Consider the following 26,270-nt stretch of genomic DNA (forward strand, 5'->3'; position numbering starts at 1 on the left):
CATGAACGCTAATTAGCCCAGTTTAGCTATTCTACCTGTTTCACAGTATCATATTAACATATTAAGTATATATGATTTTTATACCTCAATCAATGAATAAGATATGCCCAAGGGGTTACATAAAATGAACAGGTGCTCTCTATTCAGAGAAACTGAGCAGCGGACCTTGCAGTGAGCACTTCCTGTCATCCTGAAGGTTGCAGCTTCCTTTTATGGATTCTTTAGCCCTGGTGTCAGTGAGAGGCCATCTGCTGAAGAAGTTCAGTACATAAGTGGTTTGGGAACTGAGCTTTTAGCAGGACAGGTTTGCCATGTGTGAGATTGGCTTATGGACTAGCACATTAGGAAACAATGTTGCTGGTTTTGTGCGGCCCCAGTTCACGTTGATTAACACAGTTTTACTGCTGTATGTCTCACGTGATTCACACATTTAAAGTGCACAATTCGATGATGGTTTTTTTTGGGGGGGGTCTTGAATGAATTCACAGCTAGGCTAATGCCAGCTCAGTCAATTTTTGGAGAGTTTTCTTAAGCGATATTTCTTTTCTGTTTTAGAAAACAGAACTCTCTGGTTCTTCTTTCCAAAGCAAAGTCTCCTCTCATGATCCTCCTCTCCTCTGCCCTGCTTTCCTCTCACACAGGCTGACAATCATCTGACTCTTGTTCACTGCCGAGTTAGGGAGAGAGGGAGAGAGGTATGGATGGATGGATGGAGGGTCAGAGACACAGGAAAGGACACAAGGGAGGGGAGCGGAGGGAAAGAGGGAGGGGGAGGGGAAGGGGAGGGAAGGGAAAGGGGGAGAGGGGGAGAGAGGGAGAGGGGGAGAGGTAGAGGGGAAGGGGGATTGGGGAAGGGGAGGGGAAAGGAAGGGAGAAGAAGGAATATGAGGACAGGAGAGGAGAGAGGAGAGAGGAGAGAGGAGAGGGGAAGGGAAGGGAAGGGAAGGGAAGGGAAGGGAAGGGAAGGGAAGGGAAGGGGGAGAGGGGAAGAAGACAGGAAGGGGAGAGGAGGGGAGGGGAAGGGAGAAGAAGGGATATGAGGGCAGGGGAGGGGAAGACAGGAGAGGGGAGAGGAGGATAAGGGGAAGGGAAGGGAAAGGACTGCCTTCCCACAGACTTGAGAGCAGCAAGAAGGGACATGGACACTACAGCAATGAAGGAACTGTAAAACACTTTCCTAGCCCCTCCCACTACTCCTACAAGCAACCATGTCCTTATTACATGTGTGAACGCACACACATATTCATGGACACATACTTATGGACACATATGTGTTCAAATACACACAATACCACATACCACACAGGTATGGAGAGGCAGTGAAATAATCTCATTTTTAAGAAAGTAGACCAGCAAGGTAAAGGTTATGTTTTGTTTTCTGGAGCTTGCTCTACTACATTCTATGTATGTTTGCACACATAAATTTGTTAAACCAAGAGGTGCACAGCCTGCAATGGAGTTCTGTAAAGACCTTGACTCCAAAATATCCCTTAAATGATACTGGATGGTTTACTTAGAAGGGGATTTGGGGCCATCTCAAGCTATCAGAAGAACCGGGGGACATGGAAACCTGCTGTGTCAATCACAGGGAGGTCAGTAATGCTAAGGAATTTGAGGTTGATGATCTCAGAAATGAGAAATTCAAACTTGCGTCGATGGTGGTGACAATGTCAACCTATATTACAGACAGGCTTGCTTAATACATCCACACATATCAGAAAAGATAAAACTGGAAAGAAATTAGAGAATGTCAGTGGTTTGCAACAAGTAGAATGCTGTCCTAACAATCTCTACTAGGAATTTTACAATTTAATATTCAGATAGCATAATACACTTTAAATATAAACTTCATTATACAGTTTGTAATGTAGAGTAAATAAAAGTAAAACACTGGGTTGGCACAAAGGTGGCATAGTTCCCAATGTTTATGGACTGAGGAGGTGACTGAATATTACAGATATGTGAGTAGAAAATACAAAACGAAAGCCCATAGGTTACACTTACATAGAGACTGCATTATCAAGCTCATGCAGGTCAAAGAATATACTGAGGATTAATCGAGCAGAGAGAAAAACTTAGACAACCATCTTCACTAACAATACAGCAACTGCCCACACCCCAGGGCAGGGTCTTGGGCTAGGTTCCTGCCGGGAGTCAAGTGTTAAGCGTAAGGTAGATGTGACTAGAGAGAGAGTGGCTGTTTATCAGAGTGGAGACCGTGTGGCCTTTCCATCAAGAAACTTCCATTTTCAGAACCAAAAAGAATGCTGATTTACCTCCATTGGGGTAATAACTATGACTTAAACTCTCCAAATAGACTCATCTGTATGGAGTTAATTTCTTGAAGAACTTAAAAAAAAATAAAAGCAGAAGGGTCAGGGGTCAAAATGTTGAGAGGAGTAGGAGGAGGAAGGGAGTTCTAGAAAACCCCAAGTGTCCACACCCTGTACTGTGACTTGTCTCTGTGGCTGCACTGTCAGTCAGGGCCCCTGCTATGGATCCCACTCTACACAATCTTCACTGCGATAGAAGCATCACTAAGACAGAGACCACGGCTGACACTCCTGTTTTGAGCACCTATCTACTTCAACCAAAAGAGAGCACATTTCCAGTGGAGGTTATGAACAGAGTAGAGGAGGGTGCTCTCTCAGAGTACCCCTTTCCAAGAAGTTCGCAATCACGTTGCCCAGCAGAATCTGTCACCTGGACAGAGTTAAAGAAGTAGCTTAGCTCATCCTTGTAAAGACTTCGGGGCTACCATATTTGGATCTATGACGTGTGAGCAGTTACCAGTCTGTGCAGACTGAAACAGGGAGCAGGTGTCATCCATTTTAGCTACAGGTGTCCTCTGGGGTCCCCTGAACTCTTCATCAGGCCCCACCTCATCATGGATGCCCATCTGTAGAGTGAGTTCAATTATCCTGTCTTCCCCACCTTTCAATGTGTAAGAAACAATGCGTACCTCAGCCCAGTGCAGCCCCTCTGCCTTCTGCATCTTCACCTTAAACTCGATGGGTTTCTCTGCCATTGTTTTCTTTAAGAACCTCCATATTTAGTAAACTCATGGCTATTTTTCCAGAAGGTGTCAGCACCAAGTCCTTCTTCTGTCTCTGGCCATCCATCTGTGCCTTGCTGTGACCTTCCAAGGCCTCTCACAGCTGGGGCTTCAAGGACAGCCTTCCAGACCGAAGCCACTGTACTTTCCCGCCTCAGGAACCCGTATTCTGTTCCTCGAGGCTTGGCAAGTTCAGTCCTGTTTCAGGAACCTGACCTTGTGCCCTCCTTGGCACAGAAGTAAAGAGTGGGTGCAGCAGCAATGAAAACAGTTTTATGATCATCCCTCCTCACCAAGATCTTCTTTGTTTAAATAAACAGTGCACACGGTGTGATATATACTCACAGAACTTGGTTCTGGATTAAAAGTTTCATGCACATATTTTCCTATTTTAAAGTTCTTAAGGCCCTTCCATGTGAAATGGACCATGCATAACAATGAATCACAATGAGCTCTTCACAGCCATTAGTGTTGGTTTTACTTTTATTTCTTTGAGGCAGAATCCATTTATATAGAGAACATATATATATATATATATTTTTTTTTCCAGAATAGCCATTATCTTGTGAGCCATTTGCTCAATCTCCCAGGTTGTGGGATTATGGGTAAGTGGAACCACATGTGACATCTTTTATATTTTAGGGCATTTGTTTGTCACCAGCAAAGTCAAAGTCCCATTCGGTGTTGGTCTTGGTCCTACTGTGTGACCACACGCCTAACCCAGTGCTAGGCACACAGTGTCATTCTGCAGTAACTGCGGTTGGGAGCTTTACTGTCTCCTGATCCTAGACTCAGCTAACACAGAGCACTTTGAGTGTGTTCAGCCTCATGTTGTGTAACTGTTTTGTTGGGCTCTTCCAGATGCAACCTCAGAATGTGTGTGTATGAAATGCATAAGTTCCCACCTTAAAATACGCTGGCAGGGGGCTTTGAAATAGCGTTTCTGGCAGAAAGTCAAGGCTTTCTCTCTGTCTCTTTTTTCCCCCTTGTGGTTTATAAATTATGGCACTTCCCAATAAAAAAAAATTTCCAGATGGCCAGTTCTTCACATTGCCTTTCACTCCACGCAGAGAACGTGTCTGTTTCTAAAGAATCCCCTCTCTCCCACATGCTCTATTCTTGAGACGGCTCCACATTTGAGAATGAAAAAAATTTAAAACATGAAACAGCCTAATGTCTCTAAGAGTGTCCTAATGTTCCCAATTGTTCTCAACAGTGCCCAAGACATCTAAGAATAAATACATCAGCACTATCGCTTCCTAGTCATGAAGGTACCTACTATTTGCAAAGCAACGATGCACCTATTATGTGTGAAGCAACAATGCACCTACTGTGTGGGAAGCACTTCCGACAGGCATTTCTTCATTTCTGTTTTCTGACATATTTGGAAACACGATTTTCCTGAGTACTTTGATATATTTTTTAAATCCAGTCCCTCGCGTCAAACTGCCAGCACTTATATTCTGTCTGTATAATTCCCCAGCTGTGTGACCTTAACTGACATACCTCCTCTGTGCTAACCCTTGGCATCTGTCAAATGTACAGTGAAAGGAGACCTTCCTTTTCTCTTTCTTTCTTTTAGAGACAGGATCTAATTCTGTAGCCCAGATTTGCCTGAAACTCACTATGTAGCACTGTCTAGCCTTAAACTGACAGAGATCTTCCTGCCTCAGCTTCCCAAGTGCTGGAGTGACAGGTGTCCCACCCTTCCTCATCCCATTCTTCCTCCTTCCTTTCCGTCCTTTCTGAGGCTCTGGGCATTGAACACAGGGGCTCAAGAATTCAAAGTGAGTATTGTACCACCAAGCTACATCTATATCATGGCTTCCAGTTCACTGCCTTTGTAGGATTCCTGAGTGAGTGACTGACTGAAAGAATGAGAGGGTCTCAATTTCCTGTGCCCTCTCTTGGGCTCTTTTCCTTCTCTTTACTTACTCTGCCCAAGTCTGATATATTAGTTTTTGTCTTAACTTAATATATTTGACTTTACTATTTTCCCTTAGAAGGCTGTTTTCTAGTGAAAGACAGAAAGGGTGTACATCTAGATGGGAGGGGAAGTAGAAAAAACTGGGAAAAATAGAGAGAGGAGAGACTGCAATCAGGACGTATTATCCAAGGAAGTGCTTTATTTTTCGATAAAGGGAACAAAGAGAGATACCTTTCTTCTATCTTTATGGGGATATTGGGAGAGTTAACTGGGATGAGATAGTTTAGAAAGAACTTCAGTCAGACTGTGGTTCATAGAAATACTGAGAAACTGTGACCTATTTGATATTAGACCAATCAAGGTTCATACGATTTCCTTTCATTTTAAGGCCTAAAGTTAGCACAAATTAGTACTTTATACTTGCACACTTTAGGATAAATTCATGGCCTTTTATAAAACATAATCATGTGTTCTTAAAAGCAAATAGTTTACTTAAATAACACTTGGAATAATTTGTGGCAGAAATCGTAATATGAATAGCCTTCTCCGAAAATAGGCCTTTATCCTTATTAGAATTTACACTGGTAAGCCAACTGGGTAATACCACACAGTGTATTTTCCCCCCTAAGGCTGTTGTTAAATATCTCCCTTCACAATTTAATGAAATATTCCACTTTTGCCCCTTATTGCTAATAAGGACAATCCTGCTTCATACATATTAGATTTTCGGACACATTTGCCTTTTGGCATTGTTAACTAATTTAGAAACAATCCAATTGGCAATCAGCTTCTTTAGCTGGAGTCTGCCTTTACGGATTGAACTTTCAAGGGCAGTTTTCCTTTGTAGGAAGAACAACTAATCAGATATCTACAGTGGCAGTAAAACTTTTTTTATCATTTATTATTTTTTTCCTCCATCTTTATTAACTTGGGTATTTCTTATTTACATTTCAAATGTTACTCCCTTTCCCAATTTCCAAGCCAACATCCCCCAAACCCCTCCCGGGTGTTCCCCTCCCCATCCTTCCCCCATTACCACCCTACCCCCAACATTCACTTTCACTGGGGGTTAAGTCTTGGCAGGACCAAGGGCTTCCCCTTCCACTGGTGCCCTTACTAGGCTATTCATTGCTACCTATGCAGTTGGAGCACAGGGTCAGTCCATGTCCAGTCTTTGTGCAGTGGCTTAGTCCCTGAAAGCTCTGGTTGGTTGGCATTGTTGTTCATATGGGGTCTCAAGCCCCTTCAAACTCTTTCAGTCCTTTCTCTGAATCCTTCAATGGGGGTTCCATTCTCAGTTCTGTGGTTTGCTGCTGACAATCATCTATGTGTTTGCCATATTCTGGCTGTGTCTCTCAGGAGAGATCTACATCTGGTTCCTGTCAGCCTGCACTTCTTTGCTTCATCCATTTTATCTAGTTTGGTGGCTGTATATGTATGGGCCACATGTGGGGCAGGCTCTGAATTAGCATTCCTTCAGCCTCTGTTCTAAACTTTTCCTCCTTATTCCCTCCCAAGGGTATTCTTGTTCCCATTTTAAAGAAAGAATGAAGCATTTGTATTTTAGTCATCCTTCTTGAGTTTCATGTGTTCTGTGCATTTAGGTTAATTCGAGCATTTGGGCTAATAACCACTTATCAATGAGTGCATACCATGTGTATTTTTCTGTGATTGGGTTAGCTCACTTAGGATGATATTTTCCAGTTCCATCCATTTGCCTATGAATATCATAAAGTCATTGTTTTTGATAGCTGAGGTATTCCATTGTGTAGATGTACCACATTTTCTGTGTTCATTCCTCTGTTGAAGGGCATCTGGGTTCTTTCCAGCTTCTAGCTATTATAAATAAGACTGCTATGAACATAGTAGAGCATGTGTCTTTGTTATATGTTGGGGCATCTTTTGGGTATATGCCCAAGAGAGGTATAGCTGGATCCTCAGGTAGTTCAATGTCCAATTTTCTGAGGAACCTCCAGACTGATTTCCAGAATGGTTGTACCAGTCTGCAATCCCACCAAAAATGAAGGAGTGTTCCTCTTTCTCCACATCCTCGCCAGCATCTACTGTCGCCAGAGTTTCTGATCTTAGCCATTCTGACTGGTGTGAGGTAGAATTCAGTGTTGTTTTGATTTGCTTTCCCTTATGACTAAAGATGTTGAACATTTCTTTAGGTGTTTCTTAGCCATTTGGCATTCCTCAGCTGTGAATTCTTTGTTTAGCTCTGAACCCCATTTTTTAATAGGGTTACTTGTCTCCCTGCAGTCTAACTTCGTGTGTTTTTTGTATATTTTGGATATGAGCCCTCTATCAATTGTAGGATTGGTAAAGATCTTTTCCCAATATGTTGGTTGCCGTTTTGTCCTAACAACAGTGTCCTTTGCCTTACAGAAGCTTTGCAATTTTATGAGATCCCATTTGTCGATTCTTGATCTTAGAGCATAAGCCATTGGTGTTTTGTTCAGGAAATTTTCTCCAGTGCCCATGTGTTCGAGATGCTTCCCCACTTTTTCTTTTATTAGTTTGAGTGTATCTGGTTTGATGTGGATGTTCTTGATCCACTTGGACTTAAACTTTGTACAGGGTGATAAGCACGGATCGATCTGCATTCTTCTACATGCTGACCTCCAGTTGAACCAGCACCATTTGCTGAAAATGCTATCTTTTTTCCATTGGATGGTTTTGGCTCCTTTGTCAAAAATCAAGTGCCCATAGGTGTGTGGGTTCATTTCTGGGTCTTCAATTCTATTCCATTGGTCTATCTGTCTGTCTCTGTACCAATACCATGCAGTTTTTATCACTATTGCTCTGTAATACTGCTTGAGTTCAGGGATAGTGATTCTCCCTGAAGTCCTTTTATTGTTGAGGATAGTTTTAGCTATCCTGGGTTTTTTGTTATTCCAGATGAATTTGCAAATTGTTCTGTCTAACTCTTTGAAGAACTGGATTTGTATTTTGATGGGGATTGCATTGAATCTGTAGATTGCTTTTAGTAAAATGGCCATTTTTACTATATTAATCCTGCCAATCCATGAGCATGGGAGATCACTAAAAGGAACTGTTGCAAAGCTGGCTATGCAAGCACCCCATCACTGTCCATCAAGTACTATTTATACTTCCTCCCAAGGGTCTTGCTTCAGCCAAACACCACATGAGTCAGCCTCACCATGTGAGTCTGCATCACATGAGCCAATCAAAAAACATCTGCTTCGCTATCTCCTAAAGTTTTCAGAATTCCCAAATTAGTTCTACCACGCGGTAGATAATCCTACAATATTTTAGCTATCTTTTTTCCATTGGATGGTTTTGGTTCCTTTGTGAAAAATCAAGTGACCATATGTGTGTGTAGGTTCATTTCTGGGTCTTCAATTCTATTTCACTGGTGTATCTGTCTGTCTCTGTACCAATACCATGCAGTTTTTATCACTATTGCTCTATAATACTGCTTGAGTTCAGGGATAGTGATTCCCCCAGAAGTCCTTTTATTGTTGAGGATAGTTTTAGCTCTCCTGTTTTTTTGTTATTCTAGATGAATCTGCAAATTGTTCTGTCTAAATCTATGAAGAATTTGGTTGGAGTTTTGATGGGGATTGCATTGAATCTGTAGATCACTTTTGGTAAAATGGCCATTTTTACTATATTAATTCTGCCAATCCATGAGCATGGGAGATCTTTCCATCTTCTGAGATCTTCTTCAATTTCTTTCTTCAGATGCTTGAAGTTCTTATCATACAGATCTTTCACTTGCTTGATTAAAGTCACACTGAGGTACTTTATATTATTTGGGACTATTATGAAGGGTGTCGTTTCCCTAATTTCTTTCTTGGCTTGTTTCTCTTTTATGTAGAGGAAGGCTACTGATTTATTTGAGTTAATTTTATACCCAGCCACTTTGCTGAAGGTGTTTATCAGGAGGAAATGGATGATTTCCTAGACAGATACCAGGTACCGAAGTTAAAACAGGGCAGTAAAACTCTAAGCACACAGCATAGCGCTCTCTCCTAGAGGCCGACTGCTGACTGCCTATGCAGACAGAACTTTCCCTCCCTCATGACAGGATCTCACCCTGGGAGAAGCAGGTTCACATTTCCTCTCCAGACAGTTCTTGCCAATCACCGTTCAGAGACTGAGACTGCACAGAAGCAGAACCATGCAGTTCTTCAGAGGTTGGCTTGTTTCTCCTGGCATAATACTCTCGAAGTTCCTCTGTGGCATCCCGCTTGGCTTTCCTTCATTTTACAATGATAGAATCTTAAGGATAATTAAAAATGTATAGAGGTCATGGAAGCATGAGACGCAAGGGCAAATAAGGACAAATGGGATTGTATGTTGTGTTTGTTGGCTATGGGCAAGCTAAGGATGTGTCAGTGCTACCATGGAAATCCCAGTGTAAGCTTTTGGTGAACTTTTGTGACTGCACAGGACTGCCAGGATTGGTTGTGGAGGTGTTGGGAGCCCAGCAGGACTTGTGCAAACTTTCTTGAGTGTGTGAGTGTTTGAGAACACTTATCTCACGGGGGTGAAGGACAAGTTGGTTTCCTTGCTCTTTGATCCAGCACCGAAATAGCATGCCTAGTCTTAGCATAGAGGTTTGCTAAGATAATTGTATTAGAACTTAACACACAAGTGAGGTTCTTACTACAAATATGCAAACATGTTCTTATGCATTCCCAATAGCAAAAGTTTCTTTTAAATTTGGCCCTGTGGAATTTAAAGTCTTTCAGCAGAAGGGGTTATTTCCTGAGGCTCATTGCCAAAATGTATACATTTAATTTATAGGTAATTTTATTGAATCATGCTTGAAGCAGTTTTGAGTTTGATAACTATAACTATCAAGTTCTCTTTCTACCACTGTTCTGGAAACATAGTTTCTTTTCATAGGTGATAGTTTGTCTTTAGGTTTTCACCTTCATAATAAAAATATAAACAAAAACTGGAAAAGAGCAAACATACCTTAAAGACTTTCAAAGAAACAAGTCATCATTTAAACTATGGTGGTCCAATTTAAAAATGCATTTGTGAGTTTAATTATAAAAAAATACTTTGACATGATCATACTTTTTAAAACTAAAATACTACAATTAAGGCAATGAAAACAACGTATATAGTATAACAGCAATGTTCCTTGTAATAAATGCAAAAATCATTGCAATAATTGTTTTGATTGGATTCATAATGCAGCATGTTAATCACTTCATTTGTCTAATTTCCTGCCTAATGTTACCTGTGTAGATGGGGTTCTGGTGGAGTATTTTTAAGCCACGGATTCTATTCATCTGATCATGTCCCTGAATAAATTATACAAATTGCTTATTCAGTACATTAGCCTGATTGCAGTGTAAATCCTCTAAAGGCCATTAGTGTGGGTAGTTAGCACACTATCTCCCTCCTTAAGACTAATTTACACCTTTGAAGTTTCTCATAACCATACACTAAATGCTTTAGAGGAACATCCTCTCTGTCTCCCTCCCCCCTCCCCACCTTGCCCCCATGTGCCTCTGTTTACTCTAGGTGTATTCAGTCTGGTACCTTAAACTTAAAACCTAAGACAGAACTCAGAAAACATTTTGGTACAGCCTCAATTAAAGAGTATCTCCTAAAGCAATTAAATGTTCATCTTGAACTTGACTTTTTGATATAAAGACAGACATTAATAAAATGACTAAGCTCCAAGCTACCATGAAAAGGAAGCAAATAGAGAATGAACTTAATGTCTCTCTCGTTCTATATACACCATCTTTAAGAGATCATCTTCTGGGCACATATTTTAGCCTTGACTGAATTCAAGCTTGTGGATATTTCTAAAAGTCACATCAGGGTCCCACTGGGCTGAATGGTGATAGGTAGCCTTTTATTTGAGGAGTCAGGAGGGCAACTGGTCCTCCCATTCTGCAGTAAATCCCTTTTGCTTCATCAGGATAAGTACAGAAGCCAGAAAGTGATGAAGGCCCCCTGTTTCTAAATGGCAGAGGGCATTCCTTGCAGGCAGCTCTCTAGAAGGGCTAGAGGAGCTGAAAGATGATACCAACTGTGGACTGAGTTTGGATTCCCTGATAAGAGACTGAGGTGAGGGTGAGGACAAGGTCTGTGCTGTTGAGACACCAGAGGTCTCATTCCTCAGTTTCACGTTGGGATGAGACCTCTCAGTAATGTGGGAGTAAATATGTGAAGTGTGCCATCTGTGGTCTGTGCTTCCTATTTGTTGAGGGAGCTGATGTTTGCTGGGGTGCTGAACAGCGGGTCTCTTGATTTTAACCCATGACTCCTGACATGTAGGAAATCTAATTCCTTTGAAGGAGATCTGTCGTTCAAGCAAGAATGTACTCCACACTGATGAAAGCTGGGAAGTCTATCAATATTAGACAGCGGAGGCCATCTTGATGTAACTGGACGTTGGTCCTCAGGGGAATGAAGATGCAAATGGGTGTCATCAAACCCAACTCAATCCAGTCTGTCCTTAACGTCTCTTTTGCCATCTCAGTATGCCCTATGAGATTATCGATACTTGAGTCTAAGGGTATATGTTAGTTAGAAGACAGCTGGTTTTCGGACAGATCATGCCAGGCCAGCAGGAGATCTTTTATTGGATGGGGGAGAAGAGGAAAAAGGGAGTAAGACTGAGTAGTCGCAGTCTTTTATTTGGGCCATGATGTAGACGCCAGGTAATGAATGACAGGCATAGATGAGGTGTACTCCGAGAGTGTGTAGGTGGTTGCCATGGCAACAGGTGCAAAAGGGTTCTTGTCACGTAGAGGTGATATCATTGCTGGATTCGGAAGCTGACTGTAAAGCTGTTTCTAATGCCAATAGTATGGTCTTCATAGTTGCTTTTTGTTGCAGTGATAAATACCACTACCAACAGCAACTTCAGGAGGAAAGTGTTTGTTTTTAATCTTGCAATGCCCAGGCTGCACACCATCACTGAGTAAAGTCAGGGCCGGTATTCAAGGAAGGAACCTGGAGGCAGTAACTGAAGCAGAGATTATGGAAAAGCTTGTCTACTACTTGACTTTCCCTGGCTTGTGCTCACACACCCCAAGAACATGTGCCCAGGGATGACACCCCCCCATAGTGGGCCAACCACCTACATCAATTAACAATCAGAAAAAAAATGCCTTACAAGCATGACCACAGGCTGATCTGATGGAGGAAAACCTTTGGTTGAGATTTTCTCTCAGGGATGTCAAATTGACCTCCAAGAGAAGACATCACCAGAGAAGAGTGGAAAGGAAAGGAAGAATATTTCTTTCTTTCTTGGATGCATCTGCACTATAAAATCTGAATTCCTCTTACCAGCAGCAGTTATCATAAGATGAGTTACCATTGGAAAGCAATTATGTTTACTGGAGGCACACGTGCAATGTATTCTGTGCTAGACCCTCTACACAGATTAGCACACTGAGCTCGAATCCAGCCTTCATGTTACATATGAGCAAACCATGAGCTGGAAGATTGGTGCTAGAGCAAAAATGAAACTCAACACAGTCTGTCCTTAGAGTCTATTTTGCTATTTCAGTGTTCTCTGAGTTCTCTAGTGGAATAACTTCTTTTTAAAAGAAGGGTGATGGTCCAGGAGGCATCCTCAGTAAATTCCCTTAATGCTAAATATATCATTAGGGGAATTTTGCTTCTCCACTTCATGCCTTATCACTGTGATGCTATGGCTCTCCAAAGACTCAGAAATGCTGGAGCTACCTATGATTGACTGAATTCTCTGAGTCCATGAGTTGAAATAATCCTCCTTTAAGTTATTTTTGACAGGTCAGTTCTGGTTGAAGCCTTGAGAAATGTAACTAATACAAGAGCCAATGTTTTCTCCCAATTTCTACTGACATTAAGTCATCTCTATGTAGAAGATGTTAGTGGACATCCAATGGGAACCCATGGATAAGGTTCCTATCTGGATGTCCATCTTCATCTATGTGAGTGGCATCATAGGTGGCTGGATAGTCAGAAATTTACCAGAGAAATAGAACACCAAAGAGGCATCAACATGGGGCTTAACAATACAGTAACTACCAGATATTTGACAGAGCGATATCTAAGGAGGAGAAATTTGTTTGGGATATAGTTTTGGAGATTTCAGTCTATCTGCCTTGGTTTTGTTTTCTTGGTTCCTTTGATTCTAGGGTTATACTGGTACAAAACTTCAGGATGAAATACAGAACATATAACTTACCACATTGCAGACAGAAGCCAGAGGAAGTGGAAGCCAGAAGTATTTGGGAGAAGACAGATTTCCCCAGGACATATTCCCTGTGAGCTTCTTCTAGCTATGGTCTGTCTTGTAGGCTTAGACATTTTAAAACATACTCTTAATAAGAGTTCTCAAAGACTTTGATCCCCCTTCTAGCACACTGTCCAAAGTTAGGGGAGAAACGATGATACAAAAAGGACAAAGGGTGTGGACTTGTTTAGAAATAGTTCCTTGGGGCAATTACAATCTCTATTTGTCAGGATAACAGCAGTCCAGTTCAGTAGTGTCAGGATAGCAAACACAAATCTACAGTGGTGGCATGATGCAGCAGAAACAGCTGGGCTCACGCTGAATTGGGACAAGTTAGCAGGAGCAACCAGGACCAGCGAAGATGCCAGAAGTTCTCTCCATGCGTTTAAGATCACTAAAAGGAACTGTTGCAAAGCTGGTTATGCAAGCACCCCATCACTGTCCATCGAGTACGATTTATACTTCCTCCCAAGGGTCTTGCCTCGGCCAAACACCATGTGAGTCAGCCTTACCATGTAAGTCTGCATCATGTGAGCCAATCAAAAGCTTCTGCTCTCTATCTCCTAAAGTTTTCAGAATTCCCAAAATAGTTCTACCACGCGGTAGATAATCCTACAACACTTTAGCTTCCAGAGGAGAACAGAATCTTACAATGAAAACCTTTGACTGTTTCATTTGTACTTATAACTGCAAAGACTTGTATGTGGACTCAGTCACTTTTCCACATGAATGCTTGCTACTATGATTATTCCATAGACGTGCAAACAAAAATCAGAAACAGAGAATGACTTGCCCAAAGTTTGATGGTGATTGGTTTTAATAGAGTTTCCCTAATGCTTCAGTCTGTGCTTGTACCACCATGATGAACTGATGAGATGCTAAATTTAATTAGTAGCTTTCTTCTGGATTCATAATTGGCCATTTGCATGATTCTTTAAGATCAGGGAGTGCACAGTAAAATGTAAGAACCATGAGTTTTCCATCCACCTCCTTAAGTCCTATACATATTTAGATTTCTTTTGAATTCCCGTAACACAACTTTTAGAATTACCACATTTCTTTTACTCCTTGTGCAGTAAATTATCCAGTATTTGAAATGACACCTATGTGGTGGGTAAAAGCTGGCTGTGTTATATTTCTTAAACCTATTGAATTTAAAGAAAACTGACTGAGATTCAAGACTCCAAATAAATAGATAAGTCTGTGAATCTATATATATATATGGATATGATATATATGTATATGATGTATGTGTACATAAATACACAAGATTTTTGTGTGTATGTATACTTGAGAGAGAGAGAGAAGTAATTTCCTATCTTGATGTGTGAGAACAATAAAATTCTGTTACATTTTTAGTATTTAAAATCAAGTGATGACGCTGCCTAGCCTACAGTCAAATGTGTATCATATGTACTCCTAGTCTTCATAAAAGTACAATCAGCCTCAATTTAAGTCATATGTTACCTCTTAGAGATTTTTTATGAAGACTTTTATAGTTACAATATAGTTTCAATGCGTTGTGTCTCAATATATATCCTATCTTTGCTTCCATTTTTCAAAGACATCAGTATCAGGGAGAAAAGGGATGTTTACACATCAGCCTTATAACACAGGGTACTCATATCAAAGGTGGTGTGCTCTGGCGAGGGTTCACCGCATTTCTAATTTAAAAGCAATGAGGACATACTGGGAAGCAGCTTCAGAGGAAGATATTGCTTCCTTATGTCCTAGACACAGCTGTACACATCACCAGTAACCTCAACTGTCCCCACTGTGAGGGGCCTTGTGGAGGTGGGTTCCTTTCACTTAAAACAGAACTCTTTGAAACCCAGCCACAGGCCTGACTCTGAGCTAGATGGGGCAGATGCCTACATCTCCCATGTTCATGGGAGCTACCTGCCTATTTCAGGCCACTTCACTTCTAGGGATGAGAAGAAATGTGGTCAAGGACTTGACACTTCCCACAATTCTGCTGACTACTTGGTTGTTATTTATGCCTTGAAGGGCAGCACTCAGAGCTTAACATTTTTCATCATTTGCACTGCTTGTGCTTCTTTTCCATGCTGTCATAAAAGGCAAAATAAATATTTGGGAAGAAGGAACTTGGTGCCCAGAATTTGGGGTAGGGTAACCTAGGATCCTGGTGCCTCAACCCCTCCTAGCTACACTGAGGCTATAACTCCAAAACAGAGGCTGCCACATGATAACTCAGTTATGGCTTCTAAGGTCCCAATATCCCAACTCCAGGACTTGACAGGGAATGGTTCATTGGCTTCTTGGCTTGAGTTTAGGAGACAAGGGTTGAGTTCATAAAGGAGTATTGCAAGACTATTATCTTTAGCCAAGTAACACAGTCAAAAACAGGAACCACTTTCGCTGCCTGGAGATGAAACGATGATCGTGCAGATGTTGCTGGCATATAGTGATATTCTTGATTATCGGAACCTGAGGTCTGTGCACTTACAGTCAACCAAGTCCATGCTTTACAAACTGAAGTGTGAGAGGATCCAGGATGCTTGTTGGGAACTTGGTTAGTAGGCAAAGGACACAACTGGGTGTCACTCCATGTCAGAAGCACCTGGAAAATAGGCAGGGTTGCATCAAGGAAATGCATCTGTGCTTCTTGACTCGTGTTTAGGAGACAAGGGCTGAGTTTATAGAAGAGGGTTGCAGGAGGATTGCAGGATCACAGACAGCATGATTCCAGTAGGGCACCCAGATTCTAGTCACAGCAGCCAATTGGCCATTCTGAAACAAAGACTAAGGCTGATGTTCCTATAAGGGAAAGCACATCCCACAAGACTGACGGAGCTTCAGAACACAGCAAACGCGCAGATGTCAGGGTGCCAGAACTTAATGCTGCTGCCGCTGCTGAACCTCATGCCTGTAAAATCTGAGAATGGGGCTTGGGCAATTTCCCCTGACCTCTTGTCATCAGAGTGACTCCTGGACACAAGGGGAATGACAGTGGCCCTGGGGACAAGGTATCCTTGATGAGGAAAGAAGGACAGAGAAGCAGAGGGGTCTCCCTGCTAGACACCACATGCAGGGATTCAGCATCAGCTGCCTCAGCGGCTTCCTCCCACGTACTGACTTCACTGGAAGGCAGAGGCAGATCTGCCTTCAGAGCGCTGCTCTGAAAACACTCGGAGTTTGTCTTTCCATTTAACTTCAGGCTCTAGGATCTAGTCTTACATCTCCTCAACACAAATCTACCATATGTTATCGTAATCATTAGTATCTCGTTGTCTTGGCACTGTACAGGGCTAATGGCACTTGCAACTTTCTCTTTCTCATGAGGTGAAAAGGATCTGCCAGAGGGATAAAATCTCCTGCTTACTGCAACTGTCTTTCAGCTTTCAGCTTGCCTAGCTTACATCCTTTCATCATCGGCCAGACTGTTGGAGAATTGGGCATTGGCAGGTTTTTCTATAAAGGATCTGAGTGGTCCCTATGAAGCTCCTGGTATTAAACTGGTTCAGTTTCCTATGCGTCAGCCAAATAGACCACGCTGTCTCTTTGCTTGCCTGCACTCAAGGGCTCCTCTGAGAACTGGGGAGGAACAAGAAGTTGTCAGAGCCATCAGAAGAGCCAACACTCACAGAGAGGCACCTGCTGCATGTAGGTCTCCTCAGCCTGTCATCTGCTGCTGTCTCCCCCCGCAGTGACCTGGGCTCTCCACTACCAGTCAGACACTATGTTAGATCCTGAATATCAGAGCTCTTATTCAAGGCAGTTTCAACATACATCACTTAGGGTGTCTACTTCTGTGAGGAAACACCATTGACCAAAAGCAAAGTGGTGTTGAATGGGTTTGTTCAGCTTATGGTTAAACAGTGTAGTCATCATCATCAATGAGCAAAGTCAGAGAAGGAATGCAAACGGGGCAGGAACCCAGAGGCAGGAGCTGATACAGAGGCCATGGAAAAGTGTTGCTTACTGGTTTTCTCCCCCAGATTTTCTGACCTGATTCTTATATACCCCAGGATCACCTTCTCAAGGATGGAACCATGCAACACTGGGCTGTTCCTTCCACACCAATCACTAATGAAGAAAATACACACAATACATTTGCCCATGGCACAATCTGGTGGGGGCATTTTGTCAACTGAGGTCCCCTCCTCCCAAATAAATTCCAGTTTGATTCAAGTTGACATAACACCAGCCAGCACAGAATGGTTTATTCCTTTTACAGACACATTTTCCCAACATTCAGCTAAGTATAAAGACCGAAAAGTAATTCTAAAGTGGTTGACAGCTCTTCGAGGATTGTTTTTGTTTTTTTGATGTGGCTAGGCTGCAGCACCACATGTGGTCCTCAACACACCCCTGCATGCCTGTAGGAAAGGCCACCATCAGCACGCCATCTCGCTAGCCTTAACTAGTTTTCTGCAGAGAGTAGGAGCTGTCGCCTGCCATAATATAGACACACTGTCACAGCAGATTCCCAACCTCGCTTTGGAGGCTCACAACAATGCAAACAACTACATCCGAAAGCTGAATCTCCCCCATTGCATTTGTCCTTTCTTCCTCTTTCATCAGTATCATCTTAAATTCTTCTCTGGGCCTTTCCTCTGCAAAGTATACTTTTGTCTTCTAATATATTCTTTTGAACCTCACAGTCTGTATGGTCAGAATACAGGTCCTTGCAGGCCTCACACGGTTGAATCAGAAACTCTCAGTCCAGTTGATGCTTCCACACATTCCCATGACTGTGGACACAGAGCAGAAGAGAATTCCATCTGCACATAGGCAAATGATGAATGGTGGTGTGCACTGCTTAATGACAGAGGAGAGAGGAGGACAGACCTTCTTCCAGTTCAAGGAAATATTGAATGAGAGAGCTCTGTGTTAGCCATCTTTCTCCATGGCTCTCCAATAAGCCAGAGAGGGGGGAGGGGGCTGGGGTGAGGAGGAGCAACAGCAGATAGCAAGAATCACTTAAAGAGGTGATAGGAAGTTAAACATTAAATATTTATAATTTTTTATGACTTTGGTCCCTAAAGCCTCTATTGGGAGTCTGTGTTAGATGGACATTTATGATTCTGAGTGGCTGCTCATTGTAGTGGTAGTAGGTTACTGTGTGTGTGGAGAGAAGGGAACAAAACTTCTCCACCTCTGTTGTTAGTATAAGACCTTCCAGTCCTCCTCTGCAGAAAGAACTTTCTTAGCTTCTCAGTCATGTCAACCAACAGGCCTATACTGTTTTCCTCTGCTGCAAATGGTGCTTCACCTCAGGCCACTCACCGTGTTCTCCGACACTGAGCTGTTTTCAGGAACAACACTGCATCAGCATCCCCGGTGTCTCTACATAAGAACTGTGCCACAGTCTTTAAAGGTTCCTTGAGGATCCCATAGTATTTTTTACTATTATATTCTTCCTCACCCCAACTCCTCCCAGATCCCTCACCACTGCCCTACCCATCTGATTTCCTATCTGTGCCATATGCCATCTGATCTATGCCACAGCTTCTTAACATGCCTTTCTGAGATTTTTCCACCTCTGCCCAACTCTGGGACTGACTGGTAACTTAATAACTAGGGGCTTCATAAGAAAGTACAGAGAATGGGAAATTTGCTTAGGTTGTGTGAACCTGTTGAGTGTGCGTAGTGATAATAAGTATGTGGAGCACACTCAACAAATATATTTCTTATTTTTATTATGAATTGTGTTCACTGATCTGAGTGTCTTGGTCTCTAATGTGCTTAGTCCCTAGCCGCTACTCATTTATGGGATTTGTTATATTATTCTGTAAGATATGTTATTATAATCAATAACTGAAAGATGAATAGGCCAATAGACTAGTACCCTCCGATCTATAGCAGAAGCTGTTAGTCCACCATGACACCATCCATGATACTGACACAGGTCTACCTTGCTACACCGAGCCAGGTTGGTGCCCTGGCCATTCCACCCCAATTCTAGAGGCCAATTTCCAATAGAGCCTGCCACTAAAGTCCTCCCGCAGTGAGCATGCTTAAAGACCCTTCTGGAAAATTCATTCTACCATAAATAGTGGGAAGTTTGCTTTGGTCCATGTTTTAACTTTCAGATGTTCGTGAAGGATTTATTTTGTGTTATATGAGTAGACAGAGAGTAAAGAGGAAGTGCCTTCCTGAAGAAGCCAACTGTCTCTACATCGATGCCCTCAGCCATGTATGCCTCTAGATATACCCTTTTCTAACAGTGTGGAGGTGATAACTACGGTCCAGCAGATCTCAGTGTGATACTGTGAGACTGTCTATCTTACAAGGTGTTTGTGTTCGTGTGTGTGTGTGTGTGTGTGTGTGTGTGTGTGTGTGCGCGCGCGCGCGCGCGCGCGCACGCGTTTTCTCCATCAAAGAACTCTTCTGACTTATCCCTGCTTTGCTCTTACTCCACTGTGGGGGACTCAGAGCCTAGGACTCCTCTTAGGAAGCCCCCTTCCCAAGAGGGTATCTTAAGTGATCTACTGTGTCTTCGCTTTCCCTGGTAGTTGCTACACTGTAGCTGGCAGTAGCAAGTGCTTGGAGATTTTTTGAGGGGTTTTAGGGGCACCAGGTGATGAACACAGAAGAATAAAGGACTCTGACCAGCCAGAGCATATGAGCTGGCTAACTCTTCAACCGAGAGCCAGCATTCTAAGTTAAGGGTTCAGCTTGACAATGAGGAGCAAGAAGAAAAGCCCCAGGTCACCTGGGCTGTGGTCTCCTTAGCCACCTAAGAATGTCCCCATCAGACCCAACATCAATCCTCCCCCAAAAAATACAAGGCTTAAGCAGAGACATGCAGCCACAGTGCTTCTAAACACATGGCTGTTGAGCACTGAAGGCCTCGAGGTCTCTGGGGGTGGTGGGGGTTCTTAGTTGCCCCCAGTAGTGGTGAAGCGAGTAGGTAACAAAGGCTTACGTAGGCGAGAGCACAGGCTGAGTGAAGTGGTATCTGGCATCCTCGCTGCTACATGGGAAGCACATCTGGATGCTATTTTAGGTTCGCAGGTTTCCAAAATCGCAAATGCCGCATGTGCTAATGAATCTGTCTATAATGCGTTGCTGAATGGCCTCAAACTAGGGACTTTCTTTCTCAAAAGGCAATGTGGAAGGGAACTATTAGAGTCTATGAGTGCGAGAGAAGAGAGTCTCTTATTTTTAAATATTAAATGTATGTCTATTCTAATGACAGCACACCCTGATTTGCCATGGTAAGCTAACAGCTGTGTTTCTCCTTTTACACCAACCAGTGCTTTTGGATGCCCATACTCAGATGTGAACTTGAAAAGGGAGGCAGCGCTTCAGGATCGCCTGAGAGAACAAACGCAGGCAAATCTGGAATTTGATCCTTCACATTCCAAATCAGAAAACCTCTGTAATTTGAATTTCAATGGAAAATGTGAAGAAGTGGACAGTGAATGCAGGTAAGAAATCCTGGAAGCCTGAACCAGAGAGAGAACCCTATGGAATTCTAATAGAACAAATTTATTTCCGGTTCCTTAGATTTCGCCATGGTAATTCTTTGGGAAAATGTTACGTTTAGTATCTCATAGACATAACAGGCTACTCCCTCAAATATTTGGATATATGTCTCTTCTGTAGGTACAAATCGTGTGTGCACAGCAGAGAGTGCATCTCATGTGTTCAGTCCTAAAAGATTCTCTTTGATCTTGCAAACGTCTCTGTTCTTTGGATCCATTTCTCCAGTGGCTCATTTCTCTCTTCCGGAGAGGGCTGAGAATTTGCCTCTCCTGAGGCACATGAGGATTTCCCCCTCAGACCTGTTAATTGTCTGTGCCACTCCAATCCACTGATGCCTGAGGTGCAAGTTCAGAGTCTCCTCACTCTCTGCTCTAAATCAATGGAAACACATCGCCTTTTCTATCCTAAGTTTTCAGGAGAGGGTTTTCACATTTTATCTATGGAATTGTTTGATGGGAAGCTTCCAGATACTACCTTATTTGATTTTAAAGAAACTTAAACAAGTTATGTAAATAGTATTCTTTTCTTCAAAGTACCCCACCTTCCCTGCTAGGAATTGCAAATGCAGGTAAATCAAACATTAAGTACATAACTAGAAGCCAGACAAACACTGACAAGAAAAGCATTCAACCATATGTCAGGCAGGGGTCCTATCCAGGTCTTGGGACATCCCACCGCCCCATCTGTGGTTGATAGAAGAGACTATTCCTGGTCTCACACTTCAGAATTTATCCCGTGGGTAGAGCTCCCTTGGGACAGATTTCCTCATTCACACGCCACGTCCCCAGGTTGCACATGTTCACTGGGGGAACCGGGCTCGGTAGACGGGTTCTCACGTACATGTTGCATGTTGTATGTTGCATGCCTTTATGTCCGTTTCATACAGTGTAGAACGCGTGGGGGGCATTTCATTTTTGTTGAGGAGCTGTTTCGATTCAATGGCTCAGCACACAGTTGCAACTCAGCCATCTCCCGGTTGCAGGATCCCTTTCCACACGCATGCGCAGTGCCTCTATTTCTGCAGTGGCGTCTTGCGTTTTTTATTATTTACTGCACACCCACTCTTCTCTTGAAGCTTCACAGGCTCTGGCTGTTCTCTGCTGCCTGTTCACACCCACACTGTGTACAACGAGAGCACGTGTGTCCTTTCTTTTTCCCGGTTGAAGAAGGCTTTCTTTCTTTTTTTTTTTTTCTTTTCTTTTTAAAATGATTATCTCCAAGAACGATGTTTATTTATTCCAGAATCATGGAGACAACTGCGCCTGTATGCTTGCAGTTCCTTTGCCTACATTCTGTTGTATTTTTTTCCCTGAGTGAAGATCCAGCCAGTCTCTCTTGTAAACAGTTTAGATATTCATCTTCAGCATCACAAGGCACAAGGACCAAGCAGGTCTTTGAACTCATTTGAACTCAGTGGTTACCTTAGCCATTGTATTCCCAGCAAACAGGTATCTCGTCATCACTCCATCTCCGATTCCTCAAACAAGCTCCCTCTTCTGATGCTTTATCTAGCTCATAGCATTGAAATCACGTGATCAGCCTTGGATGGCATTTGACTTCCATGAGTTTTCTTTGCCCTGGGCTTTACACAGGACTCTGTCATTTCTTTCACAAACCAACTTTGTTCCAGTAGCATTGCCAGACTTCTGACACTTCAAATAAAAATACACCATTGCTATATGCACACAGATAAACACACACACACACAAATAGATATTGATAAACTATAGATATCATATGGGGGGCATCTTTGCAGTGAGGTCATTAGTAGCATATTATTACACTATAATTTGCCTTCATAGTTCAAGGTCTATTCATGGTCACATTTTGTTTTAAATTAAAGGATCACATTTTAAAATTCAGTAGGATATATCTACCAGATGTCTGTAAGATTTACCTGTAAAAAGTCATATATTCCTGTTGAATTAACCTTTAGAACTCAGACTCACAATATTACAACAGGGGGCAACTATTTTTTAAAGATTTATTTATTATGTATACAGCATCCTACCTACATGTATGCCTGCAGGCCAGAAGCAGGCACCACATCTCATTACAGATGGTTGTGAGCCACCATGTGGTTACTGGGAATTGAACTCAGGACCTCTGGAAGAGCAGTCAGTGCCCTTAACCTCTGAGCCATCTCTCCAGCCCCAAGTGGCAACTACTGAAAGAACATATTAAGTTTATATGAAATGCACATTCTTGTTTTAGTTTAAATACAATGTTTATATTCTTTCTTCTTGTGCTGCTAGAGTAAATGACGGTCCATTCACCGTGCCATCAATGAGGACAAATTGCTTCACATGAGTTTTTCACTTAGGTGTGCGCTGCATGGCGGAAATCACCTTCGATGCATGTACTTAACAGTCTATGGCTTCGTACCAACCGTCTTGCACTTTAGGTGAAAAGGAGATTCTTGACATCACAGCATTGCCATTTGTAGTGAGGAATGCTGTATTTAGGAAGTAGAGACCCCTCAGCTGTAGGTCTGGGACCCAAACCTAAGCTCTCCCGATTGTAGCCAGCATATTTCTATCCCGTGAAGTCAAATCATCAGACATACCACTAATTGCTATTGCCTTAGCATTAAAGTCACCCACTCATACCATACCATCTTGTTAGCTTTATCTTGTGAAAACCCTGGCAAAATTATTCAGATTTTATCACGTTGATAATTGAACGCCAGAGCGTTCAAACTGACACAGATAATCGCTCCACTGGAGAGGTTGGGGGTTGAATACACAAATGGCCGATTTCAGCTCCTAAGCATGTTCGACTACATCTAGCCCAAGAGAGGGAAGACGGTGTGAGTTATTGAGAAGGCCAGGCTGGGTACACAATTGCTGCTTCCTACTTCTGGCTCTGAGTTTCAGGGCTGGATATGATACATACATTTTTGAAAAGAACATATTTTATAAAAAAAAGTTTTTAAAACAGAAAGAAAATGTTTTAAAATCATAATTTTTAAATCTTACGTTATTAAAAAAACAAAATTCCTTTATTCCTTAGGGGAGATGTTTACCATGTGTCCGCCCTGTGCTTTCTCTGATCTGTGGTTCACATGGTACAAAGTTCCCCTCCTCTAGCCTGTTTCACTATAAAACGCTAAAGGCAGGAGAGTAACTCGAGAACCAGGAGATGTGGGCTGGAGAGATGGCTCAGCCGTTAAAGGCTAGGCTCACAACCAAAAATATAAGAGAACCAGGAGATGTCTTTAGGGTGAACATAATTCCTGCCCCTGCTGTGTCTGTCAACACTCTGTCTCCATCCAGAGGGGAGCATGCCTTCGGTTTTTTTCTCCCCTAAGTATTTTTGATAACTGCTTCTGCCTCCCCAGAACAGCCATCACCACAGTATTAAATTTGCACACTTGATAGTTCTACCACGCACTGAAGCGCCTGTCATTTTTCATCCAGTGCTACTAATTTTTTTTTAATTTAAGAAGCTAAGAAAAATGCCACGTTATCTTCCCCAGCGTCTGCCCCCACATGTTTATAGGCTCCTCGGCGGTCTGTGTCGATAACAGAACTGAGCTGGAGAAACTGTAATAATCAGACCAACCTCACATAACGGAATTGTGTCTTAATGAGCCTGATGATAAACTGCACTTCCGTGAACCAACTAGTTTCTCTCCAGCTCTTAAATCGGCCATGACGTAAAATACATTTCTATGGGGCTGTTCCCCAAAATGTAATGGTTTTCCACCATAGTATCTTTCCATGTTATTAGGTCGATTTTCTTTAACCCACCAGGCTTCCTCTTTAGTTAGGGCCAGTGGCAAGAGTCCCCAGTCATCCCTGTCCTCATCAGTAGTGCTTGTTTTCCAGCATTAGGAGGTCACTCCTGCCCTTTGCCACAGGTATCCTTCCATCCATAGCTTCTCCTTGCCCATGGCTTGGCTCTCCCTGCGCCGTTCTGAGCAGTTCCCACCGATGTGTGAGCATCTCAAGAGAAGAGACTGTGCTTTGTGCTTCTGTGTTTCTGACATCTAAGATGTTGTCTGGTGCTTAGTAGGTACTCAGCAAATGCAATGGATTTAGCAGCCAACATGTGCTCGAGGCTTGGGGGCATTGGGAGGCAGAATCGGGGAAGAGGTACCTTCTCTCCTGCCCTAGGCCCTGGGTGATTTTGCTCTGTGTCACCCCCTGAGTGGCTCTCCTGTGTGTCTACATGTACCCATTGGTGCTTTTCCGCACATGCCTTTTGCTCCTCGAAGCAGGACAGATGCCAATGGAGAGAACTTATGTCCTAACCTTCAGCCTCTGCTTCATTACCTCACTACATCATTCGTTTTTTAGTGCATCTGAGTTCACCGGGTCACTTGCTGACATTTGAGCTCCTCTGAGTCTCCTCTGCTTTAGAATGAATGCAAACGTGAGGGCTCATGCATTGCACTCTGAACTGGGGCACACAGATAGATACAGCTATTGATACAGACACATATCTGTACCCTGACCTAGCATGTAGTGGAGACTCTTGAAGTAATTCTCCATATCTTATTTTCTACTACTTCTATACTATTTGCTGACTTAAAAACCCTACGATTGGCCTAGATACAATTCTCTGTGTAACAATCATCTAGGGACTGGCAGGAACTTAGATCTTCGTTTACTAGGTTGGAAAGAGAACTCAGCATCTGTAACTAAATTAAGCCCCTTAATCAAGGAATCCGTGATCAACTACTTCTATGTGGGAACGAGGAGATGGGGGCCGATAGCCATATCCTCTCATTAACACTGTTGGTGGCAAGTCCGTGCCAGGTGGCTTCCTCTTGTACGTCTGCTTGCTGCTCTACACCGTGGACTACCCAGTGTTACTATACTATCAGAACCAAATTGGGTCGTATCCTATAGATGGCTCAGTGATACTTATCCTGGCTACATGAGTGACCCTGACCACAGCTGGATCCTAAAATTAAAGCTATCCATTCATTCCCTCATCATTGGTCCCTCCAAAACACATCTGAGCTGGAACCACTCGAACTACAGTGGTGCAGCTGTGACCTAAACTGTGAAAAAACGTATGTCATTATCTTTGTGTGTAATAAGAAAACCATCCTAGCTGGTCAGTCGGCTGCAGGACAGGACTGAAATTAAGGTAGAGGGTTTCTAGTCACCGTGGACCAGGCAGTGGGCCTGTAGGTGATCTTTGCTGCCAAGGTGTGGGTGAACACTGATGCTCCATAGAACAGCAGAGATGAAGAAAGGAAAGAGGTCACGGGTGGGATGAGTGGTGTGGAAAAGTAACATGGGGTAAAGGGACAGACGAAGCTTACAACCTGCTGAGTGCTCCCTATAGCAAAGGCCTCATGGCTGTGGTGGTAGGAGACACCAAACAAGGAGAAAAGAAAACACCCTTATATGCAGGCTTGAGTTGACGTAAGCCATCAGCTGGGCTGCTGGGAAAGGATTCAGCCCTCAATGGGTCCCAGTGTCCCCAGTCCTTTAGCACCTGTTGGGGCAGCCTTGTTGCCTTCAGGAAACCTCAGACGTGCAGAACGTTGAACACAATACCCAGCACAGGTCTCATTAAGATCCTAAAAGAGGATTTTCCTGGGCTGACTCTCAGGAATCTCTAATTGATTGAGAATCTCTGGGTCATCGCTG

At 42.8% G+C, this 26,270-nt stretch overlaps 1 protein-coding gene across 3 annotated transcripts in view; it reads left to right on the forward strand.

Moving 5' to 3' along the window:
- Window positions 1-26,270, forward strand: part of L3mbtl4 (L3MBTL histone methyl-lysine binding protein 4) — a 533,749-nt gene that overhangs the window by 374,622 nt on the left and 132,857 nt on the right. For all 3 annotated transcript variants that reach the window (XM_087564391.1, XM_087564392.1, NM_001433416.1), the window contains 1 exon segment: window positions 20,430-20,603. In XM_087564391.1, coding sequence (XP_087420517.1) covers window positions 20,430-20,603 — 174 coding nt within the window.

This window comes from Rattus norvegicus, chromosome 9 (assembly GCF_021556685.1).
Source record: "Rattus norvegicus strain SHRSP/BbbUtx chromosome 9, alternate assembly SHRSP_T2T, whole genome shotgun sequence".
Lineage (NCBI taxonomy): Eukaryota > Metazoa > Chordata > Mammalia > Rodentia > Muridae > Rattus > Rattus norvegicus.